At 49.9% G+C, this 16,467-nt stretch overlaps 1 protein-coding gene across 1 annotated transcript; it reads right to left on the reverse strand.

Annotated features, from left to right (window-relative positions):
- Positions 1–3,431: 3,431 nt before the first annotated feature.
- Sfrp2 (secreted frizzled related protein 2) lies at positions 3,432–11,751 on the reverse strand. The gene is made up of 3 exons (XM_004638702.3): positions 10,867–11,751; positions 8,663–8,743; positions 3,432–4,593 (listed from the first exon to the last, which is right to left on the reverse strand). The coding sequence occupies exons 1-3, from the start codon at positions 11,369–11,371 to the stop codon at positions 4,289–4,291; spliced, it is 891 nt and encodes a 296-aa protein (XP_004638759.1). The 5' UTR covers positions 11,372–11,751; the 3' UTR covers positions 3,432–4,288.
- Between the last annotated feature and the right edge of the window lie 4,716 nt (positions 11,752–16,467).

Genomic DNA, 16,467 nt, shown 5'->3' on the forward strand with positions numbered 1-16,467 from the left:
GTAATAATCTAAGTAACTTAATGCAGTGTGTTGGAATTATTCGTTTGCATGTCTTTCTCCTTTATTGCATAATGAGGTCCCTTTGGGAGGGATCCATCCCTGTATCAGAGCCTAACACAATTCCTCACTTAGAATAAAGTTGAAAGAGGGGAGGGTCATTATGTCCATTGCCTAAAACAACAGCTGGCTTTGTGGACATGCAATCAGGATTTAGTATTTGAATGTGTCATTTCCAGCTATTATGCTCAGTGAATATCTGCTGAGTTCAAGAATGAGTTTGTGTTTGGGCCACGTATTTCGTAGGCAAAAATCGCATTGTTCTGTTATCCAAAGGGAGCACCTGCACGTGCATGCAAGTCTAAGCTGCGGCTGTGGGTCAACCTGTGGAGTGATAAAAGCAAAATGTACAAATGGGAATTTCGTTACTTATCCATTTTGAATGTGTTACATATTGTATATGTGACTCAGGACAATTCCTTTTCACTAATCATCACCTAGGCAGGACAAGTGCGACTCACAGCCCCCACGTGTGATTCACTTGGAAGGGGACATATGCCTCGATTGCTTTTCATGGCAATGCCCCTGTCCCCACACTGAAACCTGAAGGTGACAGATAGCACATAAGAGTTGAAAGGCAAAAAATGCAGCCAAATGATGAAACAGGGCAGAAAGTGTGGAAAATATTTTAATATAAAACTGATTCTATTTAGCGTCTTTTTTTTTTTTTTTTTTTTGCCAGCTCAGCCCATCCTGAGGGCACGGCTCACGCAGCATGTGGTGCTGGAGATCGAACCGTGGTCCGCTGAGCCTGTCTAAGCTTGCCTGAGCAGGCACTTCAGATTGCTCAGCTATCTTGCTGGCCCGAAAATGGATTTTATTTAATTGTGATTTTTTTACTATCCTGATTTTTGCATGTGGACAGTGGCCTTTGCCTTTTATGCAGTTAAGAAAGGCTACTTGAAAATCTCCTGTAAGTTTTTATTTTAATTAGTTACTCAAACTATTTGTTAAAGAAGAATTAAACGGTCTGGGTGCATGATTCTCATATCTCTCCACTTTGCTGCTTAAGCAGATCCTCTATTTTGGTCACTTTTAGTTTGCTGAAGGGTCATAAATTATTTTAGGGAACTCATAAACCCGGTGTCCTTATTACAGCTTTCTTATTTTAATAATTACCTGGCATTTATAGTTTCATGTGCTTACAATAGTAATATGATCCCTGAAAAAGTAATTAAGAATACAATCATGATTCCCTCAATAATAAGTGAACCATATTTGTTTGAATCACCATAAAAAAGAATGAAGTAAAGTAAATCAAAAAACCTACCTGCTTTGTTGCAAGCCTGCCTCATGGGCTGCACCCCCATGAAAGCCAGGAACAAGAGGCAGAGTGGGATTGGGGGTGGGGCGTGCGGTGGGGGTGGGGCGTGTAGTGGGGGTGGGGCGTGCGGTGGGGGTGGGGCCGGAGAATACACAGAAACACTTACACGGCGGGAGGGAGACGCTGGCAGGATGCCAGAGCTGTTTGAAACACGACTGAAGGAGGCCTCCTCTGGTATTCACTTGCTCTCTGCAGCTGAAGCTGCGCATCCCATTAAATACACAGGCAACTTTTGCCCAGATTGGAGAGGGGTCATTCAAGCAGGTTAGTTTTTCCAAATGATTTCTTTCCGTTGCTTTTTGAGCACTGCATGTATTTTCCCCTTTTGAGTCTTAATCCTTGATAGACTCAGTTCTTTTCCTGCCCTTTCATTTCTTTTTTCTCCTGCTTCCTTCAGGGTCCTGAAGCTCCCATTGCAAATGTTTAAAGTGGGTGTTGACCCTGACCCAGGACGGGTGCACATCCTTCCTTCTGCTCTGTAGATGTCCCAGGGGAGCAGGATGTGCCCCGAGCTTGGCGTGGAATCACATGAGAAACAGAAGTAGGTACAGTGCACAGGAAAGTGAAGAGGCCAGCCTGAGCTAATTGCTTGGGCAGCGGCCTACCTCGGCTTTGGGTGCCAGAAGAGTGTGTGGATCTGCGTGGAGATGGTAGTGGGTGCGTGTTCAGGAAACGCCTACAAAACAGGGAAAACACCAACAGGCAAAGGTTTCATAGGAATAAAACTAAAAATTTTAGCTTTGAGGGCAGAGTCAGCTATCCTCATCTATACCTGTACTCTTGCTTTCTGCAGCTTAGCTATAAATGTCTTCCTTCGCTTCTTCACATGAACTGCAGAAACAAGGATTAATGCCTGTATGCCCGACACTAGTACGTAACTGTTTGTCCAATAGATGAGCACTGTCATGTTTCTATATCTATCTCTTAGTTTGCAGAGAAGGCAGAAGTTGAACTTTAACCACAGTTTTGCCTCTTAGGAGCCCTCCTGCCTAAACCTGGAGTCTCAGTTTCCTCGTATGAATTTCTGTGAAGGATCCATAGCAAAGTGAGGAATTTGAATGGACAGTGCCGTCCTCAGATTGGGAGAGGAGGCATTTATAGCAGGTGACTAGGGCATGACAATACAGGGCTTTAGAATGGGGTTAGGGTCCCCATGTGGGGCCCCAGAGAGTGTGTTTACCCCTCTCCCCTTTGCCCTGTGTGAAGATAACGCAAAGGCATGACCCGTGGAGTAGAACTCTCACCAGAGCCTAAAGTGCTGGCACCCAGAGGAGCCCACTGTGCGTGCCTCCAGGACTGTGAGACATAAATTTGTTTATAAGTTATTCAGTCTACGTTGTTCTGTAAACAGCAGTTCCCACCAACTAAGCCAAACCCTTTGTCAATGGATGTCTCTGTCCCCTTCTTATTCCAATGCCAGTTTTTCACCATTTGCTCCTTCATCCCTCTAAATCATGGTCTTCTTCCTTTTAGGGTTATAGTTTAAGTGGGGGAAAGAATGACTTAATTTTGTAATGAGTTTTTTTTTTTTAAAAAAACTTAATTTTTTTTTTACATTTATTTAATGTGTGTGTGTGTGTGTGTGTGTGTGTGGCCGGCTCAGCCCACCAGGGGGCGGGGCTGGCTGGCATGTGGTGCTGGGGATCGAACTGTGGTCCCTGTGCTTTGCCAAGCTTGTTCTAAGTAGTTGCTTTAGACCACTGAGCCATCTCACCAGCCCCCTGTAATGAGTTTTCATTATAAAAGTATGAGGAAATGAAAAGCAGAATATATAAAACTCATGAAACAAGTTTACAGTAATGATGCCACATAGCTGCAGCTGAACCAAAAGGGGACAAAGATCCCATCCTTCAGTGTCCTCTTCTGTTTGCAGGGTCAGTGTTGCTGACATTCACGTGATTTGGGAGGTACAAGGTGGGAGGGTGGAGTAATGTGTGTGGGGGGCTGCCCGAGTCGCTTGAGAAGCAGACAACTTTCAGGGGCTGCACCTTCTGAGCGCTCCGATCTAACTCCTTCCCAGCTCCTTTCAGGAAGAAAAGACACAAGGCAATGGGTAAAACAGAATGTTAAGTTTATATACAAGAATATAATGTTTATCTGAAATATTTACAGTGTTGGTTAAAGCAATTATTTTTACAACTTTTTAGGTAAACTACTATGTATATTACAGGTAAGCTACAATGGTTTTATTTGCAAAAAACAAGTAAAAAAAATGCTTTAAACAAGACTTAATGTATTCAAGTCAATTACAAAATTTGTTTACTTTGCCCTTTATTTGAAGAAATCATGCTATGAAGACTGGTAATGTGCTTTTTAATAAATGGAAATACTGTAGCCGGAACGTGATACATGCAACTGCGTGAGCTCCTAGTGAGGCTGTAAAATGATAAGTGAATTCTTAGTGAGTCTCCGGCTGGAGGGGAGGAAGAGGTCGGGATAACAGCCCGCTTTATCCCAACAAAGTTTGCAACCCATGGGTTCGAGCTAGAGAAAAATGAAGCATCCTGCATATTACAGCCCCCTCAGTGGATGGTAAAAATCAGCCCATTCCAACCAAACAGTCGGTTAAAAAAAAAAAAAAAATCAGACCCAAGTCACAGTCATATCTATTAAAAATTAGCCTTTAAATGAGCCGTTGTAAATATTCATAAAAATAGTCGTTACTTTATTAGTTTGGGCTTCTCCTTTCTATGGAAACAGATCTCTATTCCTGCAGCATCCTAGGGCGCTGTGACTCAGGAAACGCTGGGATGGAAAAGCGCAAAAGGAAGGAAGGCCAAGTGCTCCAGGCTGGGGCAGGAGCACGCGGGACTGTGCTTGGGAAACCGGAAGGGAGGGTTCCAGCGGAAACAACCCACCAGAAACGGAAATGGTCAGGCGAGCTCTTGCAGCCTCCGGGACCTGGAACTAGCACTGCAGCTTGCGGATGCTGCGGGAGATGCGCTTGAATTCTCTCTGACCCTTTTGCCACCGCTTCACCGAGGTGATCACCAGCTCCCCACCCTGTTTCTGTCCCATGACCAGATAGGGTGCGTTGATGTCGTTCATCTCCTCGCAGGTGCACTGCAAGCTGTCTTTGAGCCACAGCACGGATTTCTTCAGGTCCCGTTCGGACACACCGTTCAGCTTGTAAATGGTCTTGCTCTTGGTCTCCAGGATGATTTTGGTGTCTCTGTTGATGTAGGTTATCTCCTTTACTTTTATTTTCAGCGCTATGAAGATAAGAATGGTAGAAAAAAAGCCACACATTACCACGGGGGAATACAGTACAGACCTGGTACTTCCTTCCTCCCCTCTGCTGTCTATTCAATTCATGCAACTTGGCCTATGGGAGCAGAGATGAACTTCTAGAACTAATGAGACCTCAGGGGCTGCAGGAAGGGTCCAGTGCTAGAGCTAGGGGCAGGAGGTGGGTCCATTTCTAAAGCCTCCAAGAGTTTGTCAGGCACTTTGTTTCAGATCAGCCATCCTCTCCAAACTTTCTGTTTGCAGGACTCAATTAACTTTTCTTCTACTTTCCTTGCCCTTGGGTTTGTGAGTGAGTTGCATGTGGTCCGTGCTCCCCCAACAAATGACTCCCCTGCTGGAAACTTCTGCATGAAAAGATATGCCTGACTCTTGGGTGAAACACGATCCTTCTGTGGCTGTAAACTTTAAACTCAGTTTATTATATCGGAGAGGTTTTTGGACAAACCTGTAAGGAAATTGTATCACACAATCACTGTTTCCTAAAGAACAGATTGCAGGGAAGGAGAATTGATCTTGCAGCTGCATTTGATTTGGTAAAGTAACTAGGAAAAAAATATGCAAGATCCTTTTAAGAGCACAACATGTTTAGCCCAAAAAGTGTTTTTCTGAAGACCTCATCCTTGCATGTGCTCATTCGTCCATCCAAGGCCAAGGCATTCATAGATCATATATGCACTGTTTCCAAGATGTGTATGTAGGGTCATTAGAACGTTAAGGCCAAAAGCAAGAGGTTGATGACAAAAGTCACCTTTTATAGTCATGAACTTGCTCAGTAAGAAAGCCTTACAAACATACATGTTGGAATAAATGTCAAGACTCCATGAAGGCAGGAAATAGAATTTTAAGGTTGGAAAGAGTCATCCTGTCAGTCTTTTGTTAGTACATAAAAAACCTGAAATCCTCAAAGAAGTTAGTGATTTTGCTCAGATCGCCCAGTTGCATTGCGTCTGAGTGTGGTTGGGCAGTGAGCCTCCAGCCTCAGATCTCCTTCAACGCCAGGTTTCTCCAGTGTCCTCAGACCCAGGCCACTATCCCATACAGGTGTGATTTCCTGACTTTGATGGGGACTAGTGCATATTTAAATTAGTAAGCAGAAAGTTCTCTGTGTGTGTTTAAAATTCTTTGAGGTTTTTTCTTTTTTGAAACACCAGACAGGGAACTGGGCTTAGCAAGCCAACTGAGAAATGACAGAAGTACAACAGGGTCAATCCAGGATGCTGTGTCTTTGCCTCCTTGGTTTTGTCTGATCTGCACCTGAACCAGCACACTGAATTCTCAGTGTATGAGACTTGAGCTGTAGAATAAGCCACTTGGAAAGGTCACATATTCCTGCAACCTCCGCATGGTGGATAGGGTGCTGGACGACTTCCACATGGTGGGAGAAACGCATCTGTTACACACGACAGGATTATGTATTGGTAGATCTTACCTGGTCAAATGAAACATTCTTGACCTGGCACATTAGAAAAATAACCACTTTTTACCAAGAGAATATTTAGTATTCATCTTTCTCTAGCTTTAAAATAACCAACTTGGTAAGTACCTAATACAATGGGTAGACATTAAAGATTTCTTCCTTGGATTTTTTGTCTAGATCAAGCACAAGGAAACAAAGGAACAGAGTGACTTTACTGCCCTGGCAGATGTGCCTGCGTATTCCAGATGTGGTGGGAGGCAGAGGTGGTGATACTACCCAAGCCAGCGATACGCTGCATACACGGGAGGGCAGTTCAGGACATTCTTTATTCCTAACCATCCACTTTATTAAAGTAAGGCATTGGACATTTCTCTTGTATGTAGGTGGAGTGGGAGGAGGATTGGCGCCTCCTGGGATGATTCGTGAAATAAGTCAGGTTGCTATCGGGCATGGTGTTGCATGCTGGGAGATTGAGACAAGCTCACACATTTAAGATCAGCCTGTGCAGTTTAGCAAATGAGAGTGAAATGGGGAGAGTATACAACTTGTGCAGAAGCCCTGGGTTCAATCTCCAGGACTACAAACAAGTAAACAAATAAAGAAACCAAGAAACCAACTAGGTCTCTGTGCTTCTTCCTACTACCTGTTACTTAGAATATCCCTATACAAAACACAGTATATGATACACTTCCTGAAATTCATTATCCCTTTGTCACACAGAAGCAGAGAGGGAACAGATGACAAAGCCTGCGAGTGATCTGCATATACGCTACCTCGAGCTTGACAACTTCCTCTCTGTCTCTGTCTCTCCCTTTGCTCACATCTTGATTGGGCATCTTTCAAAGGGGGCCTTCTATAAAGGAAGCCACAAACAATATGCAAGTGTGTGCACCCTAAATTCAGCTGCTTTGGAGTCTGTAACAACCAATATTTTCAAGGAAGTGAGGAGAAGGATTCTATATGTATTTAAATATGTAGTGCAAAAGATATAAGCTGTTAGAAAAAAATGATGGCATAGGATCTTTGATGTAAGTTTTACTAACATAGCATTTATCAGTCTTGCTTTTAGTTGTGTCTTGAAGTGCGGAGCTAAGAACAGTTTTTTGTAAGGCTCTGGTGACGTGGGATTATCTGCTGCTAACATGCTTGGTCCTCTGAGAGTGAGAGATCTGTTTCTTCGATGCTGATGTATCAGCCCCATTGGCCACGTCCTGGTCCTTCCAAATGGGAAGGGTCAGCAAGGGCTTTCAGCTGCCTTTTTTCTCCCCACTTCCTTACCAATTTAAAACCTCTCCTCTTGGCAGGCTACCATTGTTCTAGAAGCAGCCATGGTTAAGCCTCGGGCCCTTGCAGGAAGAGGCCTGGATTTAGCTAAGAGCAAGGACTGGATTCTGAGTTTAGGGACTCCGTGGGCAGATACTTTGGGGACAGTAAGCTACGGAAAGTGAAACACTGCCAACAGTAGGAGTGGGAATGATTTTCCTCAGGCTCAGGATTTGTTTAGTTTGTAGAAATATTAATATGGATTAGTTAGAGGCCACTATTGATGGGTAGGGCAGGGACCAAATCTTTTCCAGTAACTTCCAACTTCTGCCTGAGTAAAATATTTGGAAGAGATACCAAGTCCTCTCATACAGCAAAAAGTGCCTGCCTTGGGACAGGGCAAAGCAGCCTGTCCAGGAGTCTGGGTGACCTTCTTGGCTGCTCATAACTCTGACCTTACCCTGGCCCTTCTTGTGTGTGTAGGGTTTGCTGTCTCACCCAGAGGCCTGAAGGCAGTAGATAGGATGTGGGTGGAGTTTGAGTCTCCACTCAGTCCATTCCTGAGGGAGTTATACTTTATGGAATTTGGGTAGCTGGTGTTGCATACTTTTTATTGTTCCTAAGTACGAGGTAATCATGGCATCTTTCAATGTATCTTGGTAAAGTAAATTTTAAGCTTTTTTCTGTTTTTCCTATTTGCAAATATGTGGGAACTGTGTCTAGAACTTCACACACACACACACACACACACACACACACACACACTTTATAAAGGATTTTAGAATGGTGATTTGAGATTGTGCAAAAAGCCCACATTAGGAAATCATTCTTTTTAAATTTAAGGAACCCTTCCCCCAGAAATTACTAACCAGGGTTTTGGACATACTCACTAATGATGGAGCACAGGAGCCAATCATGCGTTGCAGATAAAGTAATAGTTTTATTTGATGCCAGGTGAGTTTCTGTCTGTGGCCAGCTGTGCCTTGAACCTGTTTTGTTGTTAGTATTTGCAGTCCCATCCCTGGTGTATAGGTCAGGTGACTGAAAAACAACATGGCTCAGAATTGTGCAGACTGGCATGAAAAAGCCAGAGCGAGACTGCAAATGTGCCATGCAACACGGACAATTGCCATAATTTTCATTATCTGCTGCTTAAAGGAACTGGATTGCTTCTACAAGGATACAATTTAATACCCAATTGTGACATAAGGGGAAACAAAGACACAGCAAATTAGATGCCTTTAGGAGGCATGAGCCATGAAACCTAGCAGCATCCTAATGACTTGTACTTGTAAGCTTTTGTTGTGAATCAAACTCTTGAATGTGAAATCTGTTGTTGGTCTGTTACTTACCAAAATCATTTTTACAAAGCGTCTCCATGATGTCGTTGTCATCATCATTCTTATTTTTGCAGGCTTCACATACCTTCGGAGCTAGAAATGTGAAAAGTAGTCAGTGGTAAGTTTGCTTTAAAAAGGAACAGCAGGTGGCATTTGCAAACAGCTCAAAGGGGCTGACCCAGGCAAGAGCGGCAGCGGTCCTGGGAGACCTCTGCTTCTGCTTTCTGGGAAAAAGGAGGGCCACTCACTGCTAGGGAAGGCTTTATGCTTTCTGTTTACAGTTGCTCAAAATGAAAACTTCCATGTGTTGTGTTCAATAAACAGAGATTTCCAAATCAAAAGGAAGCTGTGGGTAGTGTGCAGCTAGTTAGCTGGGACAGGTGGTGACTTTTCAGTCACCTTCCCCACCCCTTGGACCAATCCATTGTGCAAATATTACTCCCAGAATGTAAGAAGCAAGCACGAGAAGATCCTAGGAGTGGTTTGGAAAAACTCCTAACCCTAAAATCCAGCCAGAAGGTATTCATCCTTAGCTGCAGGACACCAGGGTGGCCCTTCTTGTTAGCAGAGCTGCTGGTCACAGGGGTCACTGCAAGATGCTTTTAGGTCTGTACCGGAAGGGGTGGCTAGCGGGTGGCGCGTGGCTGCTTCCATCTTGGAAACAAACCTCACCCGTTGTACCAGCTGCCGAGTGCCCGCCTCCCCTCGGTCTCTGCCAGGTTTGCACTCATGTTAGGCAGGATTTATTGCATTGCTTACCAGCACCCTGGTACAGATGCTCCTTGTCCAGTTTCAGATGCTCAAAATAAACAAAAAGCCATCCCCAAAGTGAACCAGAAAGCAAAGCTCCCTCTGGAAGCTGGCCACACCTAGGAATTAATTCTGTGTTTGCCAAAGGCCCACCAGAGTCACTTCTAAAACAGTCTCATTTCTTGGAGGGGGCTTCATTTATAAAAGTGCTAATGCTGTCTTTAAATTCAGATAAAATCAGATTTTCACTGATATGAAATTGGACTTTCACATTAAAAACTTTTTGTACTCATAAGAGTTATCAAACTAGTCAAGAACTTACAGAGTCAAATATGAAGAACATAAACTTTTGAAGGAGGAAAATGACTACTTGGGAATCGTGCAGTGTGTAAAGTTAGTACTCGTAGTGGAAGGAAACAAATCCCAAAGTAGCTCGTACAAAGCTGTCTTATTTCCCTCATTCAGCCCAAACGAAACATTTCCAATTAGGCGCTCCCAGGATGTGTATAAGCCGTTACTAACCTGCATTGGTTAGTCTATGGTATATGTTGGACAAATGTTTGAAAAATGCCAAACATTTGCAATAAATTAGAAATCTAACCAATAAGATGATTGCAAACTCATGGTGCCTGCCAGGAAAGATTGCTAAATAAGTTTGCATTTTCTTTAACTAATGATGTCTGTAGGAAAACAATTGGAGACCGAAAGGGAGATGCTGTGAAAGCCTGAGGGGGATGAGGAAGCCCCTTCCATCCCAGGGGACTAAAATCAGCTCAGACCTATCATATGTGTTTTCCTTCCAGGAAAGATGGCAAGGGCCCATGAGGTTTTCATTGCTTTGATGGTTTTTTGCTCAGCAACTCCCCTCTGTTCTAAAAACTTGGGAAACCTTTTGCATGATTTTTCTCCAGTTAATTAAAACCACTCCTAAGATAAAAGCTGATCGTGATAGAAGATTCTGGAAATTCCGTTTATGCTGTGTTCCTCCAACACCTGGGCAGTTACAATCAATATTCAATTTCCAAATAGTCCAGACCACTACTGGTTTTATGTCCCCAGCATACATTAGCAAGGACAAAATGGTCACCTGTTTAGACACCCGAACAGGAGACATTCCCTAGTGTCCGCTTGGCGGTAAGAAGGTGCAGGTAGGGGCCGAGTGAGGAGCCCTGGCCAAGGTCCTCACCAACTTGGACACGCAGAGCACCTGCAGGAGCGCAGAAGCGCGGCCTCGGGGCCAGTACCTTTAACAAGAACCGTGCATCTATGAGAAAAGCTACCTTTCAGTTTTTCCCTTTTCTTTCGCCGTCCCTTTTAACTGTCTCTTAAGTGTAACTCGGGGCGGGGTGGGAATGAAAGGGCGAGGGCGAGGGGTCTCCAGTTTGACAAAGGCTGTGGCGACAGCCAGGCTGCGGAGTCCCTCTGTGGCGCCTCAGCAGAGCTGAGAAACGGAGAGGGGGACTCACCTTCTTCCGTGGCCGGCAGGAGGTGGTCGCTGCTAGCAAGGGGGATGCAGAGGTCGTTGTCCTGGGGGAAGCGATCGCACTCGAGCATGTCGGGCCAGGGGAAGCCGAAGGCAGACATGACCGGGGCGCAGCGGTCTTTCACTTGCACGCAGAGAGAGTGGCAGGGCTGGATGGTCTCGTCCAGGTCATCGAGGCAGACGGGGGCGAAGAGCGAGCACAGGAACTTCTTGGTGTCCGGGTGGCACTGCTTCATGACGAGCGGGATCCAAGCGCCCGCCTGCTCCAGCACCTCCTTCATGGTCTCGTGGCCCAGCAGGTTGGGCAGCCGCATGTTCTGGTACTCGATGCCGTGGCACAGCTGCAGGTTGGCCGGGATGGGCTTGCAATTGCTGCGTTTGTACGAGAAATCGGGCTGGCCAAAGAGGAAGAGCCCGGGCGCCGAGCCCAGGGAGCAGTGCAGGGCGAGGATGAACAGTAACAGTGAGCCGGGACCTTGCGGCATCATGGGCGCGCGACCCCCGGGGGGCAGAGGGAGGCGAGCCGGGCAAGCGCGGGGCAGCCGGAGGAGCCCGAGCTCGTCCCGGGCCCGCGGACTCTGCTCGGCGAGGCTCGGGGGTCTGAGAAGCCGGAGCTTGCGCAGCCGGGCGCGGGACGGACGCTGCAGCAGGCGCGCAGCTCCGGGGGGCTCCGACCCGGGGGAGCAGAGTGAGCCGCGGCTGGGGAGCTGCCAGTTTTCTTGGCCTTTTTTATGCAAATTTGGAGGTGGGGGAGGAGCCTGTGGTGGGTAATCCGAGGAGGGTTGGTCCCTACTTTCCTAGTCTCTGGCACTCGCAGGAAGGAAACTCTGGCCGCACCCCCTCCCCAGACGCTGCGGCTGCGCGCGCTCCACTGTTGCCTTAAACAACGAACAAAACAGCGCAACTCCGCCGACGCGCTCCACAGAGGGTAGCGAGGCGCTGGCTGCGGGAGTTAGGAACTGCGGGGCACAGGCGAGCGGCCCCGCAGCGGGGACCCGATGGAAACGCGCGCCTCCCAGCTCTGCGGGAGCCGCGGCTTTGTGCGGCGGAACCGCGGTTCGGCTCTTTGTGTCCTGGGCTGGAGCCCGGGATCTGCGCGCCCGAGCCCGGCTCGGCATGCTTTCTCGCTGGAGCTCTAGGCAAAGTTCAGCTGCCTGGCCGTGCAGTGCGCTTCCTCCTGCTCTTATTACTAGTAAATAAAATTAGAAGTATACGTGGAATACGCACGAAACAGGGAAAAGGAAATAACACAATAAGACTTTCTTAAGAGTGGCTAGGAAACTGCGTCCTTGCGGCAGCGCCTCTGCAGCTCTCACCCGAGTCGCACAGGCTTGCTCACCAGTTCCCCTTTCGGAGAAGCTGCGCCCCTTCAGGGAGTGGGGTGACCCAGCGCTCCACGGCCTAGCACAGTCGTGTGCCTAACTCAGCGACTGCGCAGAGCCTCGCTGCGAACTCCGAAGTGAGCCGGGCAGCCGGGATCCCAAGCTGGAGACCCCGAGGCAGTTCGCCTCCTTGGCTGGAGCCGGGCCTTCTTCCTCCGCGTGCCGGTTGGGGGCGCCATGCTCGGCCGGGGCGAAGTAACAGCCGACATCTGCTCTCGCGGAGCTGGGGATTCAAGATATAGGGCTGTAAACTGGGAAGAGGATACAGGCAAGGGGTGTGTGTCTGGGGTCCCGTTCCCAACCTCCCCTAATCCCACTCGTCCAGCAGAGCAGAAGCAAAGGGGTTATTCCCGTCGAGCGAGGCTCTTTCATATGTAAAGGGGGGGCGCATTGTTATTACTTCCCCGACACAGAGCCACCTAGGGGTTCAGACCCCGGCAGCCCTATTTCCCTCCTTCCGGAGGAAGCTATACCCTTGACGCCCCACCCCCGCCCCAAATCGAGGGCTCCCTTTAGCTCAGAGGACGGGATTCTCGAATGGGTGTCGAGAGCCCACTCAGTATTATCTGCCACGCGTTCTTGGACGTGGCCTGCAGGAAGATCTCCACCCCGAGGGAGCCAGCTTTATGAGCCCCGAGATCTGGCCTCTGAAGACCTGGAGCGGCAAAAGACTATGCTTCCCCCAATTGGTCCTCGATTTTCTCTCTCTAACTTAAGCGCCAACTTAGAGCCCCACAAACTTCAACTGCTTAAAAAAAACAAAAACAAAACAAAAAACCTAAGCGAGCAGCTGACCCGCACCTGGACGCGCAGAGATGCAGGCCCTTGGCCTGGCAAGGGGCGGTAAAGGTCCTTTCACTTTCATCGCCACCATCTCCAGCGCGCCTCCCGGGGGCCACTCCACCCGCAGGGCCCTTAGCTGGGGCTCAAGGAGCCAGAAGCCGGTTTTGTAGGATAGAGCCGGGCTCCGACCCACGCGAGAGAGCTGCGCGACCCCAGGGCATTGTCTGGGGAGCCCTAGTTGCAGCTGTCGCCGCCAGGAGGCGCCAGCGGTCCTGCTCCAGTCTGTGGCAGGTCGCGCGCAGGGTCCGAGCGCCGCTCTCCCAGCCGGCGGCCCTGCTCCCACCGTGGCTAACTCGCATCTCTGCCCGCACGCCCCTCAGCCCCTCACCCCGCGCCAGCCCCATCTTCTTCCCACCTCAGGTCAGGCCCTCCTTTCTCTTCCGCTCCTCCTTGGAGACCCGCTGAGCGCCTGCACGCGTGTGGGGCGAGGCCTGCGGTTGCGAGGTGCCGGGAGCAACTCCCGTGGGAGCTAGCGAGTCCCTGTGCACCCCTCGCTGTCCCTTCTCAGCAGCGCGCCCATCACGCTCTCCTCACCCCGGATTCTTCTCGGTGTCCTGCCGACCCCGAGGTCCCCAGGCTCCTGCATCTGTGTCTTGGATGCCGAGCCAACCAGGGCTTTCGTTTGGAGAGTCCATGCCCATCCCCTTCTCGGCCACGTAGGAAAGTCTGCCCCCCACTGTTGGAAACCGAGGTGTGCGCCCTCCTCACCCCAGCTGCTGGAGTCCTCTGGGACCCCACCAACGCCTGCAGGCGGGAAGAGCGCAGGTTGGGTTTGCGCCCTCTTCTCGGCTTTCCTGTCCGCAGGACGCTGATAATCTAGAGTCCCCTCTTCCCCCAATCTCCTTAGAACAAGTCGGCCGCTGGAGCTTTTCAGCGAGCGAGACCCTCACTCTTCTGCGCGGAGAGGCTGCCCTGCGCCGGGGTCTCCAAGCTCCGAACCCCACGATCCCGGAGCACCCGCGATGAGGAGGGAAAGCGAGGCCCCTACCCTGACTCACGAATATACCGTGGGAGCTTACGGCCGCTTATTTCTGAGAGGTAAAAAAGAGCGACGCATGTTCTGCGCTCTTTCCTTATTTCTACAGTCCAGCGCCAGCCTCGGAGCGGGCCGTGGACTTGGAAACTAGCTTCTAGCCCCAGCTGCCCTCACCATGGACTCGTCCTCTCTTTGGACTGGAAAGTTTGGGGGTTTGGGGACCCTGGCTAGAGGGCACGGAGTCCTGGAGGAGGGTGGTTACAGTCCTTTCCCGAGGGCGGCGCGGGTCAGCCTGAGATCGGACGCTGTAGAGGACCGAGGGAGCCCTGTCTCGTGACAGGCGCCCTGCCACCCAGCAGGTGGGTGTGATTAACATGCTGGAGCATTCAGGTAGTTACGAGGAAACCGATGCACTGAAGTCTTAAGTAACTTGAATCAAACCGCCTAGCAAGTGGCACCACTACGGCCCTGCAGGCTTCTGTGTGGAAACAGGATCGGGCCAGCTCCTGGGCGGTCCTGAACCTCGGATGTCACCAGCAGGGTTGTCGCTTGGCTTTCACACCCTCGCGGGCCCGCAGATAGGCCACGTCGCTTCTTCCACTTCGACCCTGTGAGCCCGGTCACGGTCGGCCCTGTGCGCGTCCTTTCTCGAGTATTGCGGCCGCCTTTTGGGGGCGCCGTTTCCCAAAGCAGAGCTCGTCGGACCGGGGCCGCGGCCGTGTCCTTCCCCGCCGGCTCAGGTTCTGAGGGCCCTTCCCTCGCTTTACTGTGGGGCTGGATCCCCCCAATCCCCGCGCCTCGCAGGGAAGACCGGGCACCCCTCCGAGTCCATATTCCGACTCAGAGTCAGCTCCGATCTGGGGTCGCGACCCGGCTGCCCTCTCGTTTTTAGCAGAGGGAACCTCAAGGGCAAGCAGTGTCCAACTCTTGACCCGGACGTGCCCGCCCCCCACTGTCTCCTCCCTCGCCAGGCTGACTTGCGGGGCAGAGTGCCCTCTCCCCCGGGAGGTCGAGACGCTACCTGCGGCGGGGAGTGCGGACGACAGCGCCCAGGTGGCCACTGGGAAGCTGCCGTAGGCCTGACCGCGAAGGAGCGCGCCCCGCAGGGAGTTTGCGGGGGATGAGTCCGAATCCCTTATATGCCCAAGCCCTCCTTGTCCCAAGTGCATCGAACTTGCTCATTGAGGAAAAACTCCGGGCTCAAAAACTGTATATGTTTAGAGACCTGAATCAAAGCAAGGCTAAAAATTAGTGGCCCAGGAGAACAGGAGGAGAGCAGCCGCGCCGCTGCCGGAGCTGCCGTGAGCGAACAGTCTCGCTCTTCTCTGTCCGCAGGACGCTTTATCTCGGGCAGAGGGGGGTGGGGGTGCGGGGGAAACAGAAGCGGAAAGCTCCTGCACAGCGCGCTTCTCAGAGGAGGCGAAGCTTGTCAGGGAGGCTTGGCTGCTTGTGCGCCTGGGGAGGAGCCCCGTTTCCCTGTCTTCTATCGTTTCTCCAATGAGAAAATGACCCCCCAAACTGAGGAGGGAGGATGGAGCTAGGGCATGGCAAGCCCTGTTTACAGCCTGGGATGCTTCTGCCTAAAACGAAGGAAAAAGCGAATACAAGACCCTGCAGAAGGGGTGGGGTGGCGGGGTGTAGCTTATCCGCCGCCCTCCTCCTTGGGGAAGGAAGTGCCCCCTCTGTTCTGTGCACAAGCTCTTCAGTAACAATCGTTTATTTACAGACCAAGTTTTCAAATTTTCTTTTCTGTTTTGACGGAACCGGGTTTGAACTCAGTCCCTTCTGCTTGCCAGGGAAGCGCTTATTCTATTGAACTATCTCCCTGGCGCCTCAGATTTTCTAAGCCAGTCGTGATTTGTCGAACTTTGGATTCGAAAGTTTGGCTTCTTTGTCGTTTGTGTGCGCTGGCTGATTTGCACTCCCCGCTGTAGGAGGTTTGTTGCTGTGCTTTCTTTTCTCTCCCCTGCTCCCCACCTTTAGTCTTCCTGCGGTTCCACCACTGGCTGACTGGTGCCACAACTACAGAGGGGGAGACTCTTGAAGTGAAGTGACTTCTAATTGCTCACATTAGGAAATTCTGAGGAAACAGCAGACTCCCCGGGTCGTTCACCGAGGGCTGCCCGAAGCCAGTGTCTGGGGAAGGAAGATCTGCCCACTGTCTGCGGTGAACAGCAGATCTCGAGGCTGAACGGTGCTTCTTGATGGTGGGAATTTATTGCCTCCAGGTCAGAAGCCCAGATAGGCGCAGCTGTGCACTCCAACGCAGCAGATGGAATCTGAGTTCCCTGCCCGAGTACCACCATTCTAGAGACAAATCTTGGGATAAAAAGCCCATTGTCTTTCTTAAGGAACTTTCACTTCTCCATACTCCATTTGCATC

The sequence above is a fragment of the Octodon degus genome, unplaced genomic scaffold (genome assembly GCF_000260255.1).
Source record: "Octodon degus isolate 3935 unplaced genomic scaffold, OctDeg1.0 scaffold00101, whole genome shotgun sequence".
NCBI lineage: Eukaryota > Metazoa > Chordata > Mammalia > Rodentia > Octodontidae > Octodon > Octodon degus.

Coding starts and splice junctions, on each gene's coding strand:
- Sfrp2 (XM_004638702.3), bottom strand. CDS start 11,371: ATGATGCCGCAAGGTCCCGGCTCACTGTTACTGTTCATCCTCGCCCTG. Junction 8,744..10,866: donor CCTGCCGGCCACGGAAGAAG/GTGAGTCCCCCT, acceptor TCACATTTCTAG/CTCCGAAGGTATGTGAAGCC. Junction 4,594..8,662: donor GCTTTGTAAAAATGATTTTG/GTAAGTAACAGA, acceptor TTATCTTCATAG/CGCTGAAAATAAAAGTAAAG.